This window comes from Channa argus, chromosome 14 (genome assembly GCF_033026475.1).
Source record: "Channa argus isolate prfri chromosome 14, Channa argus male v1.0, whole genome shotgun sequence".
In the NCBI taxonomy this organism is placed as follows: Eukaryota; Metazoa; Chordata; class Actinopteri; order Anabantiformes; family Channidae; genus Channa; species Channa argus.
The window spans coordinates 20,328,445-20,350,779 of NC_090210.1; the positions used below are offsets into that span (position 1 = coordinate 20,328,445).

Here is a 22,335-nt window from a genome sequence, read left to right on the forward strand (position 1 = left end):
AAAATGCATTATGGAGACGTGAAAACACAAAATGGACCTTCACAAAACATCTCTCACACATATTTATTGTAAAAAATACATATAAAAACAATTTCTGAGACATACAAAAGATTGGAGCTTAGAAACAGTATATTGAACAGACAAAGACCAAGCCATTTTTTTGAATTTCATTACATATTTACAATTTAATAAATAAAAATCAATTAGGTTTTTTTTTTTAAACCAGAGTAAAGGCAGATTGTCCATATCTTGGGGATGCAGATACCGCTGTGGTGTCTCTTTGAAAAACATTCTCATTGAACACATCGGTCTCCAAGCACAGAGCACACAGAGAATTGCTGCTCTGCGATTCAAGTCATTTATACAAAATACCATCCTTGGTTGGAGAAGCTACTTTACACGCACGTGTTTAGTTAGCATTGGTAAAAATTGAGGTATTGCACCACACAGCTTTGAGGGGGTTAGAAAGTAAATGAGGCCAATGGTGGGTTTCAGATTGTCTTATTTTTTTTTTATTTGACAACCAACCACCACTATTACCTGCTCCCCTCAAACACCCCACCCTCCCAGCCAAAGTATACAATATCATAATTTATCACCACGACAAATGTAACACCTAAGGATCAATGCACCTCGTCTTCCGCACTCTCACACAATGCCCCCAATGCGCAGACGGACTTTTGGCATTAGTTTTCTATTCTCCAATACAGAACAATGACAAACATGCACAGGGCTGCCCTCTAGTGGAGAAACATGTTGTAGCACCTCAGACTGCAGAACAACAGGGATCAGAGGAGAAACAAGAGACTGGAGTGAACAAACTAGCCAGTAAGAAACTTTTGCACAGGTCTTGCTTCTACGCTGTTCCGTAACACTGCAGGAAGGACAAGGTAACGCATGGAACAGATTTGCCTTTAGTAAAGGCAGCAAAAGCAATCCATTCATGTTTTTGTTCTTTTGCAGTTTCCCCTGGCCTGTGAACAACCTGTATCAGACAGCATCTGTTGAGCAGCCTTACTATTGGGCTATAACCTCAGTTCTGCCATAAAAACACCACAAAATATCCGCTTGCACGACAACCCCTTCACCAGGCAAAGGCAATCAACACACAAAAAAGGCAAAGGAAAGCCATTTAACACATTTAGCAATACTGTGGATTATAATGTGATGATATAGCATCTAACACTTTTTTTTTTAAAGGGCAAAAGGTTCAGGGCTTGCCATATAATAACTAACCATTAGAACCATTGGCTGTCCATAGCCCCCAGTGATGGGGAAGAAAGGCAGATGCCACATGGTGTAAACATGCCCCCAATATACATCCCTTGCTCCGTGGGTCCCTTTATCCCCTCCCTGACTGGGGATTAATGCCACCAGATGGCAAAACTGTAACTTGGGGTTTGGTCCAAAAAAAGTCCGGATGACACCCCAGCGAATGTTTAACAGTGAGGAGGGGGACAAAAATCCAAACCGCATTTAAAGTGGGACCAATAGGAAGAAGTGCGCCGTGATGCTGCGTACCAATGCCACAGGATGTCTGCCAGCATGACTGTAGATAGAGAACAGTTTCTTGGATGTACAGCCATTTCCAGGAAATTTCCTGTCTCTTGTCATCACCAGAACATACAAACACACACACACACACACACACACAACGTCTGGGATAACTTTGTGTGTGTGTGTGTGTGTGTGTGTGTGTGTGGGTGGGGGGGAGAATCTGCCGCAAGGGAAGAAAAGTGCTGAAATTTGTGCCAACACCCACGCTCTTTTGGCCCTAAACACTACCAACTTTTTTCCTCAACACTCACCAAGTAGCAGCACATTTAACTCGGCATTAACCAACCACCTACCATAAACTGACCTACTCAGAAAAAGAAAATGAAAATAAAAAAAATCCCCCCTTAAAATTCCCCCTGAAATGTGTACAGGTAATAGAAAACAGACAACACCTAGTAACGGCAGCCCCCATTCACCAAAAACAGGCCTCAACCTCCAGCTAGTTAAAAATAAAGCAATGTAACAGTTCGCGCTTTCAGTGTGAGGTTGGTTCATTTGGGTTAAGCCGAGGAAAGAAAACATTCATCCAATGTATGACTTGGAACAATACTTTTTGCAAAATACTTGATAAAATGATCAATCCCATTTGGAGGGAAAAAAAAAATACACAGGAGAGGTTTCGGAGTGACTTTTCCTCCACATTCCTTCCCAAGTTCAGGATCCCTCTGGGGCGAGTTCCATCGTTTTGGGGTGATAATTATTATTTGACATTTTTGAATGTTGTGCAGATGCAAGCCAAGTCTGTAAAAAGACAGAAAACAGCTCCGCTTCTGTTCCAACACGGGTTTCGACCACAGATTAGATTTTTGTTTGAGTTTGGCTTGAAAAGGTCTAGAACAAGCCCAGATTGACTGATCCAAACTGAGGGTAGTGGGTGACACCAACTGTAGCTTCCTCTTAGGGTCGTCCACTCAAATACAGGCTTGCATCTGAGAGCGACAGTGAGATTTTGTTTGTTGAGTTACACATTTTTATTGGGATTTTATTGGGATTCAGTGTAGTCTCCTGTAAGGGTGGAAAAAGAATTGTTATTAGACAAAGTAATGCACACTGTAACAACTGTACTAAAGTCTGCAACATGCCTGAGCAGTATGGATAAAATTGATTAACAAATGAAAATTCAGTGTATAAATACATCTAAATGTCTGATAGACAGGGGATGCATATATGCTTCAGTGTATATACAGTGCCCCTCATGAAAATAAGAATAAGTGAAAACAGATAACATTTAGCAGATCCAACAATGCCCATCCAAGCTAAATGTGTATTGTTATGATTTAAAGTTTGCACCCCCCCCCTCCATTTAAATGGCTTCGAAGGGTATTCAAACTTTACCCTAAACCCAACATAACAATGCATATTCAGCTAGTTCAAATGTTCTTTTTTTTTCATCATCATCAGTAGTAAAAAAAACAATTGTGTAAAAATTAGATATGGGAACACATTTAAATTAGTTACTTAACTCACTTTGAGCATGATTTAAAAGTGGCAACTTCCAATAGGAAAGTAAAAACTTTTATAGACATTGAACAGTATCCATCTGCATTTGAAGATTATTTAAAATTTTGTTCCCTGCATACAGTTTCTGTGCGGACTTAAAAGTATTATTTCAAACAGGGACTGTTAATTTAGATGAGAGGTATATAAGATAACACAACATCTTGGTATCTGCATGTATCGTCGATTCAAAGCTGACAAGCACCACAGATATAAGTCTGCTGGGTTTGTTATGGAAAAATTGAGCACTATTGACAATGAGCTACTGAACTGACACTGTGCCATATTCTAATTTAACTCAGCTTCATCTTATTAGTAGCACTGCTGTGGCCAGTGTTGGAACTGAAACTGCATATCCTGGTCATTTGGTAAAGTCTTACACATACACACCTGAGTCGGTTTGGTCACTGTGACCCGTTTGTCAGTTGAAGGGATGTTCAGGGCAGCAGGGCTTTACCTTGGACCAAGAATCAATGCAGCTACAGGGAGAACAAACATAGTGGTGAGGATGCAAAAATATTACATTTAGTTAAAATGTAGTGTAGGTTTTTTAGATATTCCATAATTTGTTTTGGAAAACTGGGCATTTTATTTCAAAGACAGAATGACAGCCAACACCATTTACTCTCATGTTTTAACCATAGTTACTAAGTTGCAGTGTCTCAACTGTGAACATCTGCTACTATTTCTCTCCCTTTTGTGATATAGCACGGCTGGATTTTTGAATCATTGATCAAACAAAAGAAGCTATGTGAATCTGTCACATTGAGCTTTGGGAAACTGTGATAATAATACAGGGTACAAAGAATAGAGATACTTGTAGTTCTAGATTTTTATTTTGCCTTTAAAAGTTTGGGACTTTTTTTCTTGCCAAGTCTCAGCTCAACTGGGTGGATTAAATGTTAATTTAATTTGTTAGACAACAACCACACCTACAACCTATGGAGCAAAACTGAAAGCCTTCAAGATCAAAATGAAAGACAGACACACAGTTGACTGACTGCTGACTAAACCCAAAATAATGACAAAAGGTAGTCATTAAAAATAGCAGGCAGGATCTTGACTATAACTGACGCACTTATCTTTGTCAGTTTCAAGTCTCTGCAAGTTAATTACAGTAAACCAAAGCTGCATGGAAGTTGGAGAAACAAAAACCCTAAACGTGGCGTGAAAACATTTGGAGATTACAGCATGCTCTTAAAATGAGAAATGACTGGCACATGATCGGTAGTAAATGGGCTGAAACACACACAAACACTGGTGGCACTTTAACACCTTCATTCCCTTGCAAATATATCCTTTCAAAAAGACCAGTAGATCGGCAACTATGTGCAATTACAATATAAATGCAACTGTTTTTACAGTTGTGAAACTTCATTTAGCAAAATAAAGTGTTACAAGGTCAGAAATACAATACTATTGTTCTTTTGATAGGTAATCAACTGGCTCACTGACTGGCGCTGTGACTCTTTAATCACAGGTTTAGGATAATGATTCTTAATTACAATGCCTCAGGCAAACAGTTATGAACATTTCATTGGAATAAACAACAAGTTTTGTTTCCTTATTTTCTGAAACCTTTTTCATGTCTGGAAATTGGAAAATACGAATTTTTTTTTAAATACACATTTTTCACTCATCTTAACTTTTCAATATTCCAGTATTTTATTAAAATGCAAATACATCAACTGAAGTGTTTCACCTCTTATGGTAGACACAGAGGCAAGCCAGCCTCGCAATGGTCTCTCCTTGTACCAGATCCTCCAAACAGATGGAGCATTCTCCGCTGTCTTTACTGAGCACGTCCGCTGTAAACACAAACACCGAACAACCACAAGCTTTTACAGCCTATTCAAAACTCAACCGCCGGGGCTTTTCTGTTATATGACACTTACTATTGTAAGGTAGGGGAGGAGATGTGAGGCAGCTCAACAGGTGATCCTCAATCCGACCCCCAGGGAAAGGCTTTGAGCAGAAAGGACAGCGGATATCTGTACAGAGCAGAGATTGCACTGTTGTGTAAGAGATATAAATAAAAGATAAATGTTCACATCACAATGAGCACAAATACCATGTATGGATATTTAGATTGCACGCTCAAGACCAGAACGAAACCCACTCTGTCAGCATAAAGGCTAATGATTGACGTTACCTTAGGTTTAATTGACTCCCGAGTAGTTTGAAGCTTTATCTGGCTTTTATGCACAATGCAAAACAGCAACTCCAGTCTGACTCTTTCATGGATGGGGACAGAAAACAGTGCCACGCTGCCCTAAATTCTCCTCATTCTATGAGCGGCTGCCAACAGATAGCAGGCATGTGGAGTTGTGACCCATTTCCCCACACTTGCTAGAGGGCTGGCCTGGGAAAGCCACCACACTTGTGTTTTGGCTGTGTGTAAATCTAATTTGTTATGCAGTGCACGGATTATGCATTTTCACTTCCCATTTGCACTTCTACCAACAGTGCGAAAAGGTGGTTGGTTGCTTAAGGCTTTTAACTTGCACGCTGCAGGATCTACCATTGACAGCGGCTGTAAACATTCATTGGGACATGACAGAGCCTACATGTCACCACTTCTAGTTTTACACCATAGGTCTGCGTCATACAATAGGGTCTCTGATGATTTTAGTCAGCATGCAAGCACGAGAATGGGGATCATCTGTTCAGGAATGCGAATTCCTCAAATAATCCATTTTAATTTCGGACTAATAGACTGAGGGTTGCATTGGGAGAAATGAGGCAAAATTCACGTTGTGATGAAAGACTTAATGCCTGAACACCTTCCCGAGCCGTAAGGCTTAGTTCACTTCAATGCTTTATAGATTTATTTTACTATCATGGTGACCATCAGTAAGACAGTGCTGCTTTTTCACCCTTGGGTTAAACATCAGCTGACTTATTAAAATATAAAGTCATTCCCCGAATTTCGTAACAGTTCGATGTTGAGGTATTGCGTAATGCAATTGTGCAGACATGGCCCAGCTCTAGCACCATGACTTTCATGCAACTTGTTATAAATGACATTCCCGTACATGAGCCGACGTCTAAAACCAAGCAGACCACAAACCAAAGATGCAGACGTGTGTCACACGGTTATTTCTGTACCACCAATAATGGCAGTGACATGTGTGATAAATGCTGCTGCGCTGTATGGTAACTTACTGGCATGGCGGTTATTGACACGGTAGAGGCCGATCCAAGCTTCTGACACCGGCCGCTGGTGTGTGCCTCGGACCCGGGCGGATCTTGCGCCAACGCTGCGGGCGGAAGAGTGTCGATTCCCGGGCAGCCGCTCGGAAAAAGTGCGGTGTGGTGTGCGGCCCGTCTCCTCTCCCGGCTGATGTTCAGCGTCAGCGGTAGCCCCCGGGCTAATATTCCCGTCTTCCTCGGGTTTCCCCTCGCTGTTGTTGTCGTCCGCAGGGGAAGCTTGGCTACTGCCAGAGGGCATGCTGTGGTGGTCAGCGGGGGTACCGTCGGCGCTCGCCCCGTGCTGCCCCAGGTCCGAGTCGCTTCCCTCCTCGGATCTGCTCCTGTTGGCCTCCGTGTCCTCGAAGCTCCCCGAGAAGTCGACCATGAGACTGGTGGGCCTGGTACAGCGGGTTCGCCGATAGGAATCCCGCTTTGTGCCCTCTTTTCCAAAAGCAGAGGGCACCGGGTCTTCCTGTAGGCGGCTTGCTCTCGTCCCCATCTCTAGCAGGAGCTAATCCAGCTGGCTAACCGAGCTGCTGCTTCCTCAATGCGAACCACCAGAGAACAAGGGGACGAGATACGCTCCGAAACGCGTGTTAAACAGACAGATATTCGGCTGTGAACTCCAATTAACAACAGCTGTCCGGAAACGGGCTTCGCCGAAGATAATATGTCGTTCAATGGTCTTTCTCCGTCCTCAAACTGTAATTTCGATGCACATTTTCCTTCCCTTTTCAACGCACCCGTTCTCGTTGCTGCAGCGGAAGTGAAGCATTTTAGCTTCCTCTTTTGAGCCGTACACAAACAGTTACGGTAACGTCACTCTGCCGGTTTTTTTTTTCATTTAAAATTAAACTCTTAAAATAAAGATATTCCAATAAAACAACACTTATTTCCGCAGTAGTTTTACAGATAATATTTTATTGATTAGAAAACGCTGTAGAAGAACTCATGCTAATTTCTTAAATAAAAGTGCAGTACTTGTGCAAAAGCCTGCTTCAGTTCCAATTCTGTGCTTACTAAGTACATGCTTTAAATTTCCAATAAGTGCATAAGTACTCTGTTAGGAAAACCGATTTCTCCCGGTGGACATCAATGTGACTGGATTACTTATCAAAAATTTATTTATTTGATAAATTATTGAACTTGGTGTGGGTGATAAAACAAATGTACACGTTTAGACAATATTTGTTTTACATGCGATTTAAATACTTAACAAGCCAAGGCAGTTAAATGTCCTAATATATTTTTTCATTATATTAATTATTATTATCATTATTGGTACGTTAATTATTATAATATGCTTGCAGTACTTATGCATGCAAAGCAGGGAAGTGGCAATAACGAAAATAAAGAAAAATTTCAGCCTCACCCAGGCGCCCGTATGTGTTATATTACGGCGAAAAGTACAAACGTATTGACCAATCAGAGCGCTCCAGTCTGAGGCCAAGTTGTTGTATGAGGAAGTAAAAACTGAAGTGAATCCACACTTGGCTCAACAGAGCTTTCAAAACAGAAGCTAAATTGAAAGGTAACGTTTTCCATCAGAGAGCAAGCTCATTTAGAGTCAGTGCTTTGCCTGTGGAGTTTTTTGTTGTGGGCTTTGCGTTGACGCTGGCTCGTAGTCAGTGGGGTAGGAAACTTCTTGTGAGTTCAGTAACTGCAGTAAAATGCACTGGTTGTCTAAAACGTCTATACTCCAAGAGTATATGAATAAATGTAATGTAGTAATTTACAAACTACTGAAGGAGTAATAGCAGTAAAGTAAAACAGTAGCTCTGAACCTTCTTAAAATTAACAGCATTAGGGTTGCAGGTAATGATAGTGTTAGTTGTAATATTTTATCCTCTTCCAACATTTTAAACTTGTCAGTAGTTTTGTCTAAAACATGTCACTAATAGCAGCAAATACCTATCATAATTTCTCGGTCTGCTGATATTCATTCAGACATTCACAGGCTCCTGTCCAAATATTTGTGGAGCATTTTTCTGCGTAAAGAGTGAATAAAATGTACAACCAAATCCATGATAAGTTTTCTGTTGCTGAGTCAACGTAGTTCATATATTTATTTAGGCCTTTGTCTAGAGTCTGGTTATTGGTTTGCAGCAAGCTCGTCCTCATAGCTGACTCTTTTGTCCAGCCAGCACTTTAATGAATTATACGCTGTATCTGGAATTTGTGATTTTCATTTTCATGAAATCCCGAATGGCTCTTTGATGTTGTCATGACAGTTCCCAGACTTTGCTCCTTTTTTACGTTGCTTTCAGTTGAGAAACACACCCTTCACCATAAAACAATGCTTGTTCAAACAGTTGACATAAAAGTGCTGAGCTGCTTATCTCAATAGTTGATGTTGTCATGGATGGGGAAGATTTTTGATTGAGAGGAAAGGTTCACATTTGCAGTAGACATGAGACTTGCTGTTTTCTTAAAATGTGTAAATAAATGTGTTTTCTTTTAAAGTGTTTGTGTTATTACTTGAGTGTCTATGTACAGCACTTTGGTCAGTTGTAGTTGTGTTAAAGTGCTCCATAAATAAATATAATTTGAGTTGAACTACTACAAATGGTTTAAAATATTTAAATAGCTCAGTTTTCGATGCCTCTTATTTGACTGTATGACCATTTTAATAACATTTCTTGATCCATGATCAGCATTCTGAGGAAATTGATGTTCTGACTTTAGAGGAGAAGGAGGTCGATGATGCTGATTCAACAATGGCATTACCTGTTTTGGAACCTGTGTTGGGAAACCAAGAAGTACAACAAACAATGCTAATGAGACAGCTGGAGTTTGCTGCGTTTGTTAAAGGAAAAGAAAATATTGGAGAGGAGCTGAGGGATACAAAGGTAGAAGCATTGACAATTTATCTATCAAAGCTAACAAATGATACTTGTGTTCATTTTATATGCCACTTAAAGCAACTATAACTTCTCTGTGAACAACTACATCTTTGTGTTCCTGTCTGTCCTCCAGTATCTCCTGCTAAATGAGGTATATTGCTCCCTTGTCAATACGAACACAGCTCCAGGTGAAGCGGACTGGGACTCGGGGGACAGCATTTGGACCAGGATTATAAAACTGGCAAAGGACATTTCTGTCTCTGACCCACATTTTCTACTCAAGGTGCGTACGCCTAATTGGACTGTAGCCTCCAAGGTGCAGTAGTAAACTGTTCTTCAAGGTGCTCGGCAGGTAGGTGGTTCCAAGCAGAAGACGGCTCCAACAGAACCAGGCTCAGGGAGGGTGGCAACAAGAAGCAACGGATGATGTTGAGATCAGTGCAGGGGGACGAACCATGTATTGCAGGTTTTAGTTGTGTTTGAGGTTGAGTTGCCTTGCTGTAGAATTAATTTAGAATTTATCAGACACCACTGTGATGACTCTATATGATGAATAAGAATCTAAACCTTTAAATTGGCAAAAACCTTTGCACAGTACTATATACAGTATATTATATACTGTTATATAAGTTATCCAGCCATCCATCATGTATTTTAACTGTTTATTCTGTTATGAGTCACAAGAGGTGCCAATCCCAGTTGTCAATGAGTGGACTACAGGGTACACTCTGGACAGGTCACCACTCTGTCTCAGGGTTGACCATTCACACCTACAGGTGAACAAAGTGTCAACATAGTACCTAACATGAAAAAGACTTGGAGGAAGCACAGGGAGAAAAATGCAAACTTCATACAGAAAGGAGTTTCAAACCAGAGATCTAGCTGTGAGCCAGCAGCATTAACCCGTCCGCCACCACGCTGCCCACGTTTGAGTTATACTATATTCAGATAGTTGAGTTACTTGTTTTGCTCGTTTTCTTTTAAAACCATGGATTGTTACATCAGTATCTTTTTTTGAAAGATGTCAGTGGCTTTTGTTTTCACGTCAAGTATTCTGACATGTAACTGATTTAGGCTGGGAAAGTAAGCTAAGACGGCAAAGAGTAAGTAAGGTCATATAAGCTGTATATCTTCCTATTTTCCACTCCAGGTCGCAGTGTACAGTCGACAGGATTTAAACGTTTGTATCACAGCAAGCTTTTTATTGGCTCTGGCTGCCAGTCAGCCAACCACCAAGCCTCATGTCCGCAGATACTTCTGTTCTGCTGTCCAGCTGCCCTCTGATTGGCTGGAAGTAGCCAGAATCTATAGCACAGTAAGTTTCAGTGAGCGTCTGCTGTGGATTTAATCTCGATGTGCCCATTCGGTCTAAACATTACGATTGTCTGATTCCAGTGCTTCAGCCGCTCCCTGCCGACATGCCTGAAGGTGGCAATGGCTGACAAGTTCAAGCAGTTCAGCAAAAATCAACTGGCAGAAGACTACACACGTGTACAGCAGTGTAAATACAGAAGAAAGGGCAAGGTATAGTCATTTTTGTCTGTCTCTTATAACTCCCAAGTTCATAAGTACATCATGATTTATGTGTTTAAGTGTTTTAAGTGTTTTTTTTTAGTCTTCCCTTTGTCAGGGTGATTTCTGAGGCAATTTCCTTTATATGATACCTTGATCTATCATATTTCTGATATATTATGATCACAGACCATATATACAAATTTTTATCATGATACTTCATCACCCATTTTTTTTTAATTTCAACCACTGGTAAAAGGATTGGTTATCCATTTCCACAGAAAAGACTCAGACTTCAATACAAGTAAAATCTTTATTTTAAACCCCATTAAGAATACGCTTTGAATGTTCAGTGTTTCAAATGAGCTCAAATCGTAAGATAAAAAAAAAAATAAGTGCAAACACCATCTGAATTTTAACTTGACATATCCATCAAGCACTGTGTTTCCGGTAGCTGCTAAATAAATCTTAATCCCGTAGACTTAAGGCACTGAAATGGCTTCAGGTCGAATTCTTCATTTCCCAAGTGTCTAGTGCAGATTTAGAGCCCAGAACAAAGTCTGGTAAATCAAAGAACGGTTGTGGAATGTTTTACATTGGTTGCTCACACCTGTCTGGACCTTCATGTTTGCATTCTCAAAGTTAGAAACTAGTACATTTAAAGCAGATAATAATATTACACCGCTTTTATGTTATGAAAATATAAATTAATAGGTGTCACAAATGTTTGGTTCTGCAAACATTATCTTTGATTTCCAGAAACCAAATGATCAGCAGCTGAAAAAGTGGGCAGACTTGGTCAGAGCAGATGTATGTGTTCTGAAGAATTTTGTAAGTGTACTTTTTTGTTATGTCTTGAAAATAAGGTTTGGAATTACTTATAAATTGTAAGCAATTTTTTGTTTATCAATTAATGGTGCTTTTGCTGTGTTTGCAATTCTTAATGTGGTTTAATTAAGAATTAAAAACTAATAAAATAGAAATTCTATACCTTTCTTTGTGTTGGGCAAATTTAGATTTCTTCCATGTCGTCGTAGATGCGGTATCATTATCGAACAGATTGGGAGCATTGGTTTTTGTATGTTTGCAGATGCAGGTAAAAGACAGTGAAGAGGTGGTGGAAAAAAAGAAGAGTGATTTCAGTATGAAGACGATGATCAAGAGACTCCACATTAAAGAACCAGCCGAACATGTTATGGCCATTCTGGGAAAAAAGTAAGATACTGAACCACATTGAACCAAATTGTTTTCCTCTGTTAATTTTTATTGGACTGTGAGGTCTGGACACTGACCCAGATCTGCATTGAAAATGTCTTAATGGTTTGTAGACACTATTGTTAAAGAAATGTGATCAGTGGTTTGTCACTTACGGGCAAAAAGATGTGTAAAGGGATGTGAACATAGTCTTTACTCTTTAGATAGCAGGATTATAGAAAAACAGCCAAATGAATATGGAGGAAAAAGAGGTTGGGTTGGATTCAGTCTCAGAGCACTAGTTCCAGTGCTTCAATTTTAAAATGGAGTGTGGTTGGGTTTATTGCAGGTATCCTGCTGACCAGGAGACATTCACCCACAGTGGACTGAAGGGTGTGTGGGACAGGGAACGAGCCGGACAGAGAATGAAGGTCAAGGAGCCAGAGACATGGTATCGACTGCTTAGTCTGGAGGGCAACAAGGCTGCCACCTGGGAGAAACTCATAGGTGTGAGGTCCCAAAGTGTTGCCTTTAATTTATCCAGTAACATATGACTGAACACCAGTATTTGCCTACGCTGTTTTTCATCAGTTTTTAATATTTAAAAATCAAATTCAGATCACGGGTTCTTGCCAGAGTAGTATAAGTGCTGTACCACCAAGTCTGAGTGCATGACACTGGAGAGTCAGTCCAACGTTTTGAAGTCAAAATTTCTCAATACTTAATTCCAATACTTAGGTGAATATAACACTTAAAATTCTTATGCACATCAAGTTCCACACACGTGTTATACAAGCCCAGAAGAGCATGCGTGCATTATAAACTTCAAATATACATATACTCAAAGGCAAACGATTTCCATGATGATTTAATGCCTCTAATGTGCAGACAGAGAGTCTCTTCCATTCATGGTCATGCTGAGGAATCTGAGGAACATGATCACTAAAGGAGTCAGTGAGGCTCATCACAAGAAGGTCCTCGGCAGACTGACCAATGAGGTGAGTTTCCTTATTTATTAAATTATTACTTAAAAATGACAAACAGAAGAAGAGATGGCAGACAGAAGAAAATACACTGTTCAAATATGTCATATTTTGTGCCATTAAAAAACAAAGTCATATTTGTATTTTGTAGTCTCTTACAGCAGAATTTATTAAGTTCTCCGTGACGGCCTGGTTGTTGTGTTCTTACAGAAAGAAGTTATTCAGAGTCGACAGCTTCCCTTCAGATTCCTCGCTGCCTACAAAGTCATCATGGAGCTTCAAGATGCATGTACAGTACTGTGCAAAAGCTTAATTCATTATTACATACGTGATTATGTTTTATCAATCATTCTCAGTTTTTAAGATTTCAGGGTAGATTGTTCTAAGCATTTGGAGGAATTTGTGGCTGTCTCAGTGTTTTCTGTGTCTTCATATAATGCCTGACGGTCTTTAAGATGTTGAGATGGGGACCATACCATTTTGCTGCCATTGAATATCGTTGGGTATAGCTCTGGGTTTGGGGTTGTTTTCATGCTGCAGAACAAGTTTTTGATTAATCAGGTTCATCACAAACTACTGTATGTATAATCACTACAGTACATAACACCAATATGCATAAAGTGGCACTAAAAACACTACCTGGAATTTGTATTAATAAACTTCAGCTTGGTAGCCAGTTTTTCAGCAGGGATAAGAGTGTTTCATGCAAACCTTGAACGAAGTGAACATTTTAGAAATGGGGCAACTGGGACCCTGCAGTGAAGTCCAGCATTCTCTATGGCCAATAACAGATGAGTATAAAGCTCTGGGGTGAAAGCAGGCCCTTCAAAATCTGAGAACATGGTACCTTAATGAAAATTGATGGAATGCTTCCCTCAGATTGGCAGTGAGTTACTGCCCTAAGTAAAGAAGTATCATGTGGCTCCTGTTCAAAAGTGAGAGTAGATTGGAGTGTGACTTGACAGGTGGATTGGTGCAAATGCAGCTGCCATCCACTATCAGTGAAAAGCCAGCTTTGCTACCCTGTAGCCCTCACAGAGCCAATCTGGATCACTGGAAACCAAAGGGTGTAATGACAGTTGATGAGCTGATTGTCATGTCTTTAAACACATTATGCAACATCAAGTACCAGGACAGAAAAAAAAAACTAATTGTAAAAACAAATCTGTGTGTTTGTGTCTCTACACTACCTCACCCAATACTACAATGTCTTCAGGGCCCAGCTGCCACCAAAACCTGTACCCGTATACGTGAATGCATTCTTATAGTAAACAGGGGGCTTTCAGTTTACTCGTCATTCTTTGTGGTAAACCTTAACACTAGCCATGGGCTTTGGCTAATACACCTTTCCTTAAATTAGCAAATATTCTAATAGTTTTTAGACAGATATCATAAGATCATGTCAAAGTATGTCAGGTAATTGACTTTTAATTTTTTGTCAGTGTACAACAGAACACATACTGTATAGCACCTCCTTTTTTTCTTGTCTCTTAGTGTCTGCAACAAAGCAGGAAATCCCGTCTGTTAAAGAGCTTCTGAAGGGCATTCTGAAGAAGGTTCCTAAGGGCCGACGCTTTCGTCGTGTGCAATGGGAGACGACCAAAAGGAGGAGGGTGAGGGTGACCCTTGGAGTGCCGTTTATCTATCGAGCGTACCAAATGAAGAAGGCAAAGCTCCAAAAGGCCAGGTAAGAGTGTATTTATACAGTGTGTTTCAAAGAAAATCTTTCTGGCGCAGTGCTGTTATGTTATGAGCAGCACAGCAGTTGTGCAGTGATGTATAGGTAGAAAAGAAGCGATCAAATTGTGTGTAACCGTTTCTGTGTCCGTACAACCAGTAAACGGCCGTACACAGATGATCTACTGGACCATTACCGTAAAGCTCTGGAGACAGCGGTTCAGATCTCCTCTCGGCACAACGTGCCCCGACTGCCTGGAAGCACCGTTATCATGTTCTATGCTCCAATGAGGACCAAGTGCACAAAATCAGACTTTTGCCTCCCACCAGACCCTGAAGAAGATAACAAGAAGGATGAGGAAGAAGAAAAGGATGAGGAGAGCAGAAAGAATAAAAGGGAAAAGCTTATTCCTTATGTAAGGGCCTGTGTTTTTCTGATTAGCATTAACACAAGGAAGGCGGAATCAGGTCCAAAAACAATCAACCAAGCTTATTTATGGAGCCATTTTTATATTTTCTCAGATGACAGAAGTGGCCGTTTTGCTTTCCCTGATGATTGCCAGTCGAGCTGAGGATTGTCAGCTCTGTGTAAATCGTTGGCATGATGTTGAAGAAATCAAGCCGAAGTCTGACAACCTTTTGGAAAATGTCAGATGTGTTGTGAAAGACATTATGGTGAGTTTTTTTAAACAGCATTTTTTTGTCTTCTAACACAAAGTGCGTTTAATTCTTTTTTTGTTAGTTGATGCATTTGTATTCAGCCCCACTTTACTCTGAAACCCCTAACTCAAACTCAGTGGAACGAATTGCTTTCAGAAGTCACCTAATTAGTAAACCGAGTCCACCTGTGTGTAATTTAATCTCAGTATAAATACAGCTGTTCTGTGAAGCCGTCAGAGGTTTGTTAGAGAACATCAGTGAACAAACAGCATGAAATCCAAGGAAAACAGCAGACAGGTCAGAAATAAAGTTGTGGGAAAGTTTAAAGCAGGATTAGGTTATAAAAAAATATCCCAAGCGTTGAACATCTCATGGAGCACGGTACAATCTTTCATCTGAAAAAGGAAAGAGTGCGGCACAACTGCAAACCTACAAAGACATGGTCGTCCACTTAAACCGACACGCTTGGGGACGGACAGCTTTAATCAGAGAAGCAGCAAAGAGGCCCATGGTAACTCTGAAGGAGAGTTTGTTCACAGGACAACTATTAGTTGTGCACTCCACAAATCTGGCCTTTATGGAAGAGTGGCAAGAGCAAAGCCCTTGTAGTAAGAAAGTCAGAAGAAGACCCCATAAGCCATGTGGGGGACACAACAATCATGTAGAAGAAGGTGCTCTGGTGAGATGAAGCCAAAATTAAACTTTTTGTCCTAAATACAAAACGTTGTGTGGCTGAAACCTAACACTGCACGTCACCCTGAACATACACTATCCCCATGGTGGAGCCAAATACAGGACAATCTTAGAAAAAAGCTTGTTTTAGACTGGGGAGGAGATTCACCTTCCAGCAGGAGAACAACCATAAACTTGCAGCCAGAGCTACAATAGAATGGTTTAGATCAAAGCATACTCATGTGTTAGAATGGCCCAGTCAAAGTCCAGACCTAAATACAATTTAGAATCTGTGGCAAGACTTAAAAATTGCTGTTCACAGACACTGTCCATCCAGTCTGACTGAGCTGGAGCTATTTTGCAAAGAAGAATGGGCAAAAACTTCACTCTCTAGATGTACAAAGCTGATAGAGACATACCCCAAAAAGACTTGCTGTAATTGAAGCAAAATGTGGTTCTACAAAGTATTGACTCAGGGGGGCTGAATACAAATGCACACCACACTATTCAGATATTTATTTGTAAAAAGAATTAAAAAACATTTCTCATTTTCCTTTCAATTCACAATTACGCACCACTTTGTGTTGGTCTATCATGTAAATCCTAATAAAATAAATTTCCATTTGTGGTTGTAACGTGACAGAATGTGGAAAATCTCACGGGGTGTGAATACTTTTGAGAGGCACTGTAACTACACTGCACAGTGACAATGTGCTAAGGAGGGACACAACAATATTATAACTTAAAAATCAGATGAGATTTCTATTCTGTTGCTCACTGAATTTATATTAATGAATGTTTCTCTTTAACAGGCATATTCAAAGACATCAGATGAATATGATCACACCAAATCCTTGTTCAGAATATTGACCAGGAAAAACAAGGTTTGTTTATGTGTATAGTTTTTACACCGTTTTCTTCCTTAAGATTCAAGATTCAAAAAATTTTATTGGTACCATAGGGAAATTGTGTTGCCCTGTTACAGCTGCTCTTCACGTGAAAAGTAGAAAACAAAGGAAAAAACTTCTACCAAACCAGGACAATAAACAAGTACAAATACAAACTACTGTTAAATTAAGTAAGAAAAAAACCCATCTAGAAGAGTAAATGTAAATTAAATAAAAACAAATTCTATTTGTCCATCTGGTCCCCCTTTTTACAGAAGGGGAATGAGTTGAACAGTTTAATGGCCACTGGGAGAAAGCATCTCCTGTGTTGTTCTGTGAAGCACTTGACTGTGATCAGTCTCTGGCTGAAGTCTCAGGTCTGCAGTCGCTGGGGACACTGGGGCGGGCCACTTTCGGTACTGGCACCTGGCGTGATGTTTTCCATCCCACAGGCACCCTCTCCAGCTGCAGGCTCAGTTTGAAGGTGTGCTTAAGGATCCCACATAGCTGTAGGGCACAGACTTTCAGTAGTCTGGGGCTGACTCTATCAGGACCTGCAGCGTTTGTGGTGCGAAGCCTGCATAGCTCTCTCTGAGCTCTATTTTATTTTTTACCATTCAGCTACTCTAGTCCTAATAAAGGGACCAAAAACCAACCAATCAGTAGAAGCTCGGTATAAGCAATGGGTATATCTAGGTAAATGAAGGCACAAAGAACCTGTATGTAATCACCTGGAAACACTTTTTTTTTCTGTATTATAACCGTGACTGAGAACTGTATAAATTAAAACTACAGATGACTACCTAATTTTATCGTAATATCTGTTTACATCACTATTAACGTAACCCTTTTATAATGTTATTGCAAAAAAGATTAAACCTATTACTTGTTATTACCAATGTCTTCCCCTACTATTATGTTGCTGTTACCAAGCAATAAATTGCTGCCATAAAATGTAAGTGGACTTATTATCTGTCTTTGACAGTTTTTGGAAGCAGGTTAACAAATTTTAACTGTATAATGACAGATGTCAGGAAGTTGCTTTTTCTTTTTCAAGAACTTTTTTTTTATTCGTGGTTTCTTTTTTTTTGATTGTTGATCTTTTGGATCTTAGGTAGACAACATCATTGTGATCACTGAAGGATTCATAGTTCGAGACGTAAAGTGGGCCATCGACAGCTATGTGAGAGAAGTTAACAACAAAGCCCTTGTAATGCAGCTTTTCTTGGCAGATTCCTGGTAATGTTTTAATTGTATTTGTTATTATGAATAGCAGACAGTATTGAGAAACTTGATAGAAGAAAGTTGATAATGTGATGGTGACATTTTACTCCATTGTAAATCTATTTTAAAATTGTAAAATTATCAAGTTTTCAATCGATCTACATACTACAACTCATAACAATGTAAAATATATTTTTTAAATTACAAACGAACTTAAAAATTAAAACTGAAACCTCTCATTTACATTAGTATTCAGACCCTTAATTCAATACTTTGTAGAACCCATTCAACCTTTAGATTATTTTGGGTAGGTCTCTACAGGCATTTCAAACCTGGACTTTGGCAGTTTATCCCATTCTTCCTGATTGATTCTCTCTTCAGTCACATAAGAAGTGCCATTCCTAGACATTCTATGGGGTTTAAGTCTGGGATTTGGTTGGGTCACTTAATAACAGTCAGAGACACATCATCTCCATGTTGTCATTGCTGTTTGCTTTGTATAATTGTTGTGCTCAAAGATTAACCATAACCCCAGTTTCAGGTCTCATTGACTCTGAAGCAGGGTTTTCTCTGTATTTGGTACAGTCATTTGGTACAGTCATTCTCTAAATTCTGACCAGTCTCCCTGTCCCTGCTTATTACAAGCCCACCCATAGCATGATACTGCCAGCACTATGCTTCACCGTAGGGATGGTATTAGCGGGTGATTTCCATTGTTTAATGCTGTTTAGCAAAGATGAAGCTTCAATTAATCCCCTCTACCATAAGGACATGTTAGGTAAGATGTGACTGAGATGTTCATCCTTTGGCCAGATTATCCCATCTCTGCAGAGAACTTCTGAAGTTCTGTAAGAGTTCCTGGTAAGCTCCCTGACCAAGGTCTTTCTTGTCCGGTCAACACTAGGAAGGGTCCTGCGGGTTTTAGACCTCTTTGATTTCACAATCGCTGTGCTCCTGGGGACACTCTGAGCTTTAGAAATGATTTTCTACCCTCGTCTTTATCTCTGCCTCACCAGAAAATGTTATTTTGGGGGTCTACACTGAGTTCCTTGGTCTTTGCGGCTTGTTTTTTTTTTTGGTTAAATGTAGTGTGAATTATAGGATCCTATATACACAGGTTTATCCCTTTTTAAGCTATGTCCAATGCTTTCAGGTGGCCACAGGTGGACTCCGGTCTAGTTTTAGCCTAATATCAAGAAAAAAGTAATGTAAACAAAATGCATCTCACCACAATTTAGACTGCAGCAGCAAAGGGTCTGAATACTTTTATGAGTGAAGGATTTAAAGCATTTGTCTTTGTTTAATTGATTAGGGTTTTTTTTTTAAATTGGTGCCTTTATCTTTATATTTTATAGTTTGTAATTTTGATGCTGAAAGTGAAAGGATCTGAATTTTTTTTTATATAAACCTTCCGCCTGTACTCTTGTGTTGACTTGTTATAGTGACCCCAATTACTCCTCTGAAAGAAACTGTGTGATTCTGACAGGCTTCAGTGAACAAATGCTGAGGTAAAATGTCTCATTGCTTATTTTTACCAAAAGATGCCTCAAATCATGTGTATAAATGTAGTCTTTATGGCTATAGTAACTTTTTATTTATTGTTATAAGTAATAATTTGGCATTTCATCTACCTTTTACTGTAAGTCTGTCTTTATGCTAAGCTAACTTGCTGCTGGTTCTAGCCATCATATTTATCTTATGGATGTGAAAGGGGTTATCTCATTTAACTCTAGGTATAAAAATAATTAGGCCAAAGAATTTTAACTTTCTTAATTATCTGATTAGGGTTGTGGCAGAACGGGCATCTCCCAGGCTGCTGGACCATGTGGAAGTTTTGGACCGAGTGTACAACATCCCACCACCAGCGTCGGCTAAATGCCCTCAATCAACTAATGATGTTGTCCCAATACCAGCCAGCCTAACATTAAGGTAATTTTTACAATAAACCTTTGAAAACATCAATGTTCAAATTCTAATCACAAGTAATCTTTTTAACATTAAATGTTAACAATAAAACTATAGTGAAACTATCAGTGGCATTTGAAAGTTTGTAGAATTTTATTTTCAGTGTTTCTGCATTAATATAACTTAGAATGGGATCAGATGGTCACAAAGACCTAAAACTAGATATAGGGAACCTGGTAAACAAAGTTCTATTGAAGGTCATACTTATGCAGAAATGGGGAAAGTTTTGAAGGATTTATTTATTTATATAATTTAGTTGAAGGATAAAGTCCAGTGTTTTTTGTTGCTTTCAGTTTTTACCTTGTATTAATTTTGACACTAAAAAAACTCCTATTACTTACTTATTCTGCTTCATCAGATTTTCTTCTCAGTTAGTTGATAGGGAGAACAAAGAAATACTGAAATCTCACATATAATAGATATGCTGATATGTTGATGCCAGATCCCATCAGTCATGATATCACGCTTTTTTAATTACTTTTAATGGGAAACAATATGACCAAAGCGAATAGAAGAGAATAAAGCCAGTGGGTAAAGTTTCAATTTGGTCACATATACACAAAAATGACAGTTACTTCTCTAGTTTGTTTATAGAAAATATTCAGTCTAAAACATTGTTTTTGCCTTTTCCTCACTAACACCAGGTGGCAAACTGTGCGAGTCTTCATCTCCTCCACCTTCAGAGACATGCACGCAGAACGTGACATGTTGGTGCGGAGCGTCTTCCCAGAGCTTCGCCGTCGTGCTGCACCTCACTGCATCTACCTGCAGGAAGTGGAGCTGCACTGGGGTGTGACGGAGGAGGAGCTGGGTGGAGCCACTGAGCTGTGCCTGTCAGAGGTTTGTCGCAGCAACATGATGGTAGGAATCCTGGGGGAGAGGTATGGCCTGGTGCCCCCCAGACCTGTTCTCCCTGACCTGCCACATCACAGCTGGGTATGAGTATAAAATTAAAATACTGTTGATTAGTTGTTTGAGTAAATGGTAAAACAATTATTGTGAAAAAAGTAGAAAGTGGTTTTCTTAAGAAATTTTCTTAAGATTATTTAAAGCTACAGTATGTACTTTTTAAAAAAATTATTTTTGTATAAATATGCTCCACAACTTACAGTATCATAATGTCGAAGCTTCCTATAACCCAGATTCAGAAAACAGTACCTGCCGCAGTTCAGGAATCTTTGCTTCTGAATGTTTTTATCAGTGAGGGAATTTCAATGATTTCTGCTTAATTCTGAGTTTTTATAGAAATCTTGTTTATTTTCATGTTGTTTTCATGCCACTAGTAACTAAAGTTACATGTTGTAGCTTTAAATGTAGATAGTTTGAACTGGTGAAGTAACTATTAAGTTCAAATCAAACTTATAATAATACTTCAGGTTCAATAGAATGGTCTGTTTTTAAAGGTGTTAAAAAAATCATAATAGTAGTTTTCTTCTTTGTGTGTAGCTGGCGTCGGCTCCACCGGGTCTGTCGATCTCAGAGATGGAGATCCGTCAGTTTGAGGCTCTCTATCCTGACACAGCACACCAACGCATGTTCTGCTACTTCAGAGATCCAAACGTCAGCAAGTATGTTGTCCAGGGCTGTATTCACTCATCACAATTTCTATGGTGTCTACTCTTTAGAGTATGCATTTTGTTTGAAATTTATTTAAGTGTTTCATGTTTAAATTAAATTTTTCACTGTTTTTTTCTCAGATCAGTTCCAGCGTCATGGAAATCAGACTTTGTTGCTGAATCGCAGGAGGCTGAGTCAAAAATGGCCTCTCTGAAAAGCAGGATCCGGGCCAGCGATGTTAAACTCACTGAGATGTGAGTTACAGTAGTAGCAGTAAAGCTGTAGTGTCAAAACATTATTCACGAATTACAGCTAAATCCAGACACTTACAGATGTATTTAAAAATTGGATGTTGATTCAATATATAGGAATCTGAAACCCCAAAAAATTAAAACACTTTTCCTGTTAATATAAATGTCTGTTTGTTTGTTTGTTTGTTTGTTTTTTTTAGCTACCCGTGTGAGTGGGGAGGTGTTGTGGATGGGAAGCCATATCTGATAAACCTGGAGGTCTTTGCTAAGGCTGTGCTGGAAGATCTTTGGACGGCTGTTGTGAACCAGTTTGTGGAAGTTAGTTTCTTTTATGGTTGTTAATTTCATTTCCACCTCCAATTATCAAATTTCAATTCAGTAAATGTCAGTATTTTATGTCTGTTCCGTTAGTTTTGGCTAGATTACAGTCACCTCATTTATTATTCTCCATCTGGCAGGTTGATGATAAGGCTAAGGCTGTAGCAGAGGTCACTGAGCAGGAGGTTCACCAGGGGACGCTGCAGAGACAGTTCTTTGGCCGGACAAAGCTGCTTTCTGGAGCTGTGGAGATAGTACAGCAGCTCCAGACCGAAGGAGGGATGATGGTGGTGGAGGGAGGACCTGGAGAGGGCAAAACGGTTTTCATGGTAAATGATCCATTTAA

General features: G+C 39.6%; 2 protein-coding genes across 7 annotated transcripts in view; one reads left to right on the forward strand and one right to left on the reverse strand.

Moving 5' to 3' along the window:
• Positions 1–49: 49 nt before the first annotated feature.
• On the reverse strand, positions 50–7,033 carry zgc:66427 (uncharacterized protein LOC406256 homolog). Of its 2 annotated transcripts, none has more exons than XM_067474239.1 (5): positions 6,220–7,033; positions 4,950–5,066; positions 4,757–4,862; positions 3,445–3,533; positions 50–2,562 (listed from the first exon to the last, which is right to left on the reverse strand). In XM_067474239.1, exons 1-4 carry the CDS (start codon positions 6,743–6,745, stop codon positions 3,476–3,478), a joined length of 807 nt encoding a protein of 268 aa, XP_067330340.1. In that variant the 5' UTR covers positions 6,746–7,033; the 3' UTR covers positions 50–2,562; positions 3,445–3,475. The 2 variants fall into 2 exon arrangements, with proteins under 2 accessions (XP_067330340.1, XP_067330341.1); XM_067474240.1 differs by having other exon boundaries at positions 4,950–5,045; positions 6,220–7,031.
• Positions 7,034–7,677: 644 nt separating this feature from the next.
• The window catches only part of tep1 (telomerase-associated protein 1), a 30,509-nt gene continuing 15,851 nt past the window's right edge, over positions 7,678–22,335 (forward strand). For 4 of the 5 annotated variants that reach the window (XR_010910586.1, XM_067474241.1, XM_067474243.1 and 1 more), the window contains exons 1-22: positions 7,678–7,777; positions 8,932–9,095; positions 9,223–9,372; positions 10,240–10,404; positions 10,485–10,613; positions 11,361–11,432; positions 11,692–11,816; positions 12,145–12,302; positions 12,684–12,793; positions 12,989–13,067; positions 14,273–14,465; positions 14,616–14,871; positions 14,978–15,130; positions 16,600–16,671; positions 17,789–17,913; positions 19,341–19,406; positions 19,684–19,827; positions 20,508–20,799; positions 21,310–21,431; positions 21,561–21,674; positions 21,872–21,989; positions 22,130–22,318. Coding sequence is in view for 4 of the 5 variants with exons in the window: in XM_067474241.1 (XP_067330342.1) it covers positions 8,964–9,095; positions 9,223–9,372; positions 10,240–10,404; positions 10,485–10,613; positions 11,361–11,432; positions 11,692–11,816; positions 12,145–12,302; positions 12,684–12,793; positions 12,989–13,067; positions 14,273–14,465; positions 14,616–14,871; positions 14,978–15,130; positions 16,600–16,671; positions 17,789–17,913; positions 19,341–19,406; positions 19,684–19,827; positions 20,508–20,799; positions 21,310–21,431; positions 21,561–21,674; positions 21,872–21,989; positions 22,130–22,318 (2,964 nt within the window). In the remaining variant the exon portion in view is untranslated. Of the gene's footprint in view, positions 7,778–8,900; positions 9,096–9,222; positions 9,373–10,239; positions 10,405–10,484; positions 10,614–11,360; positions 11,433–11,691; positions 11,817–12,144; positions 12,303–12,683; positions 12,794–12,988; positions 13,068–14,272; positions 14,466–14,615; positions 14,872–14,977; positions 15,131–16,599; positions 16,672–17,788; positions 17,914–19,340; positions 19,407–19,683; positions 19,828–20,507; positions 20,800–21,309; positions 21,432–21,560; positions 21,675–21,871; positions 21,990–22,129; positions 22,319–22,335 lie in introns of all 5 variants that reach the window. The other variant, XM_067474242.1, reaches the window with a different exon arrangement.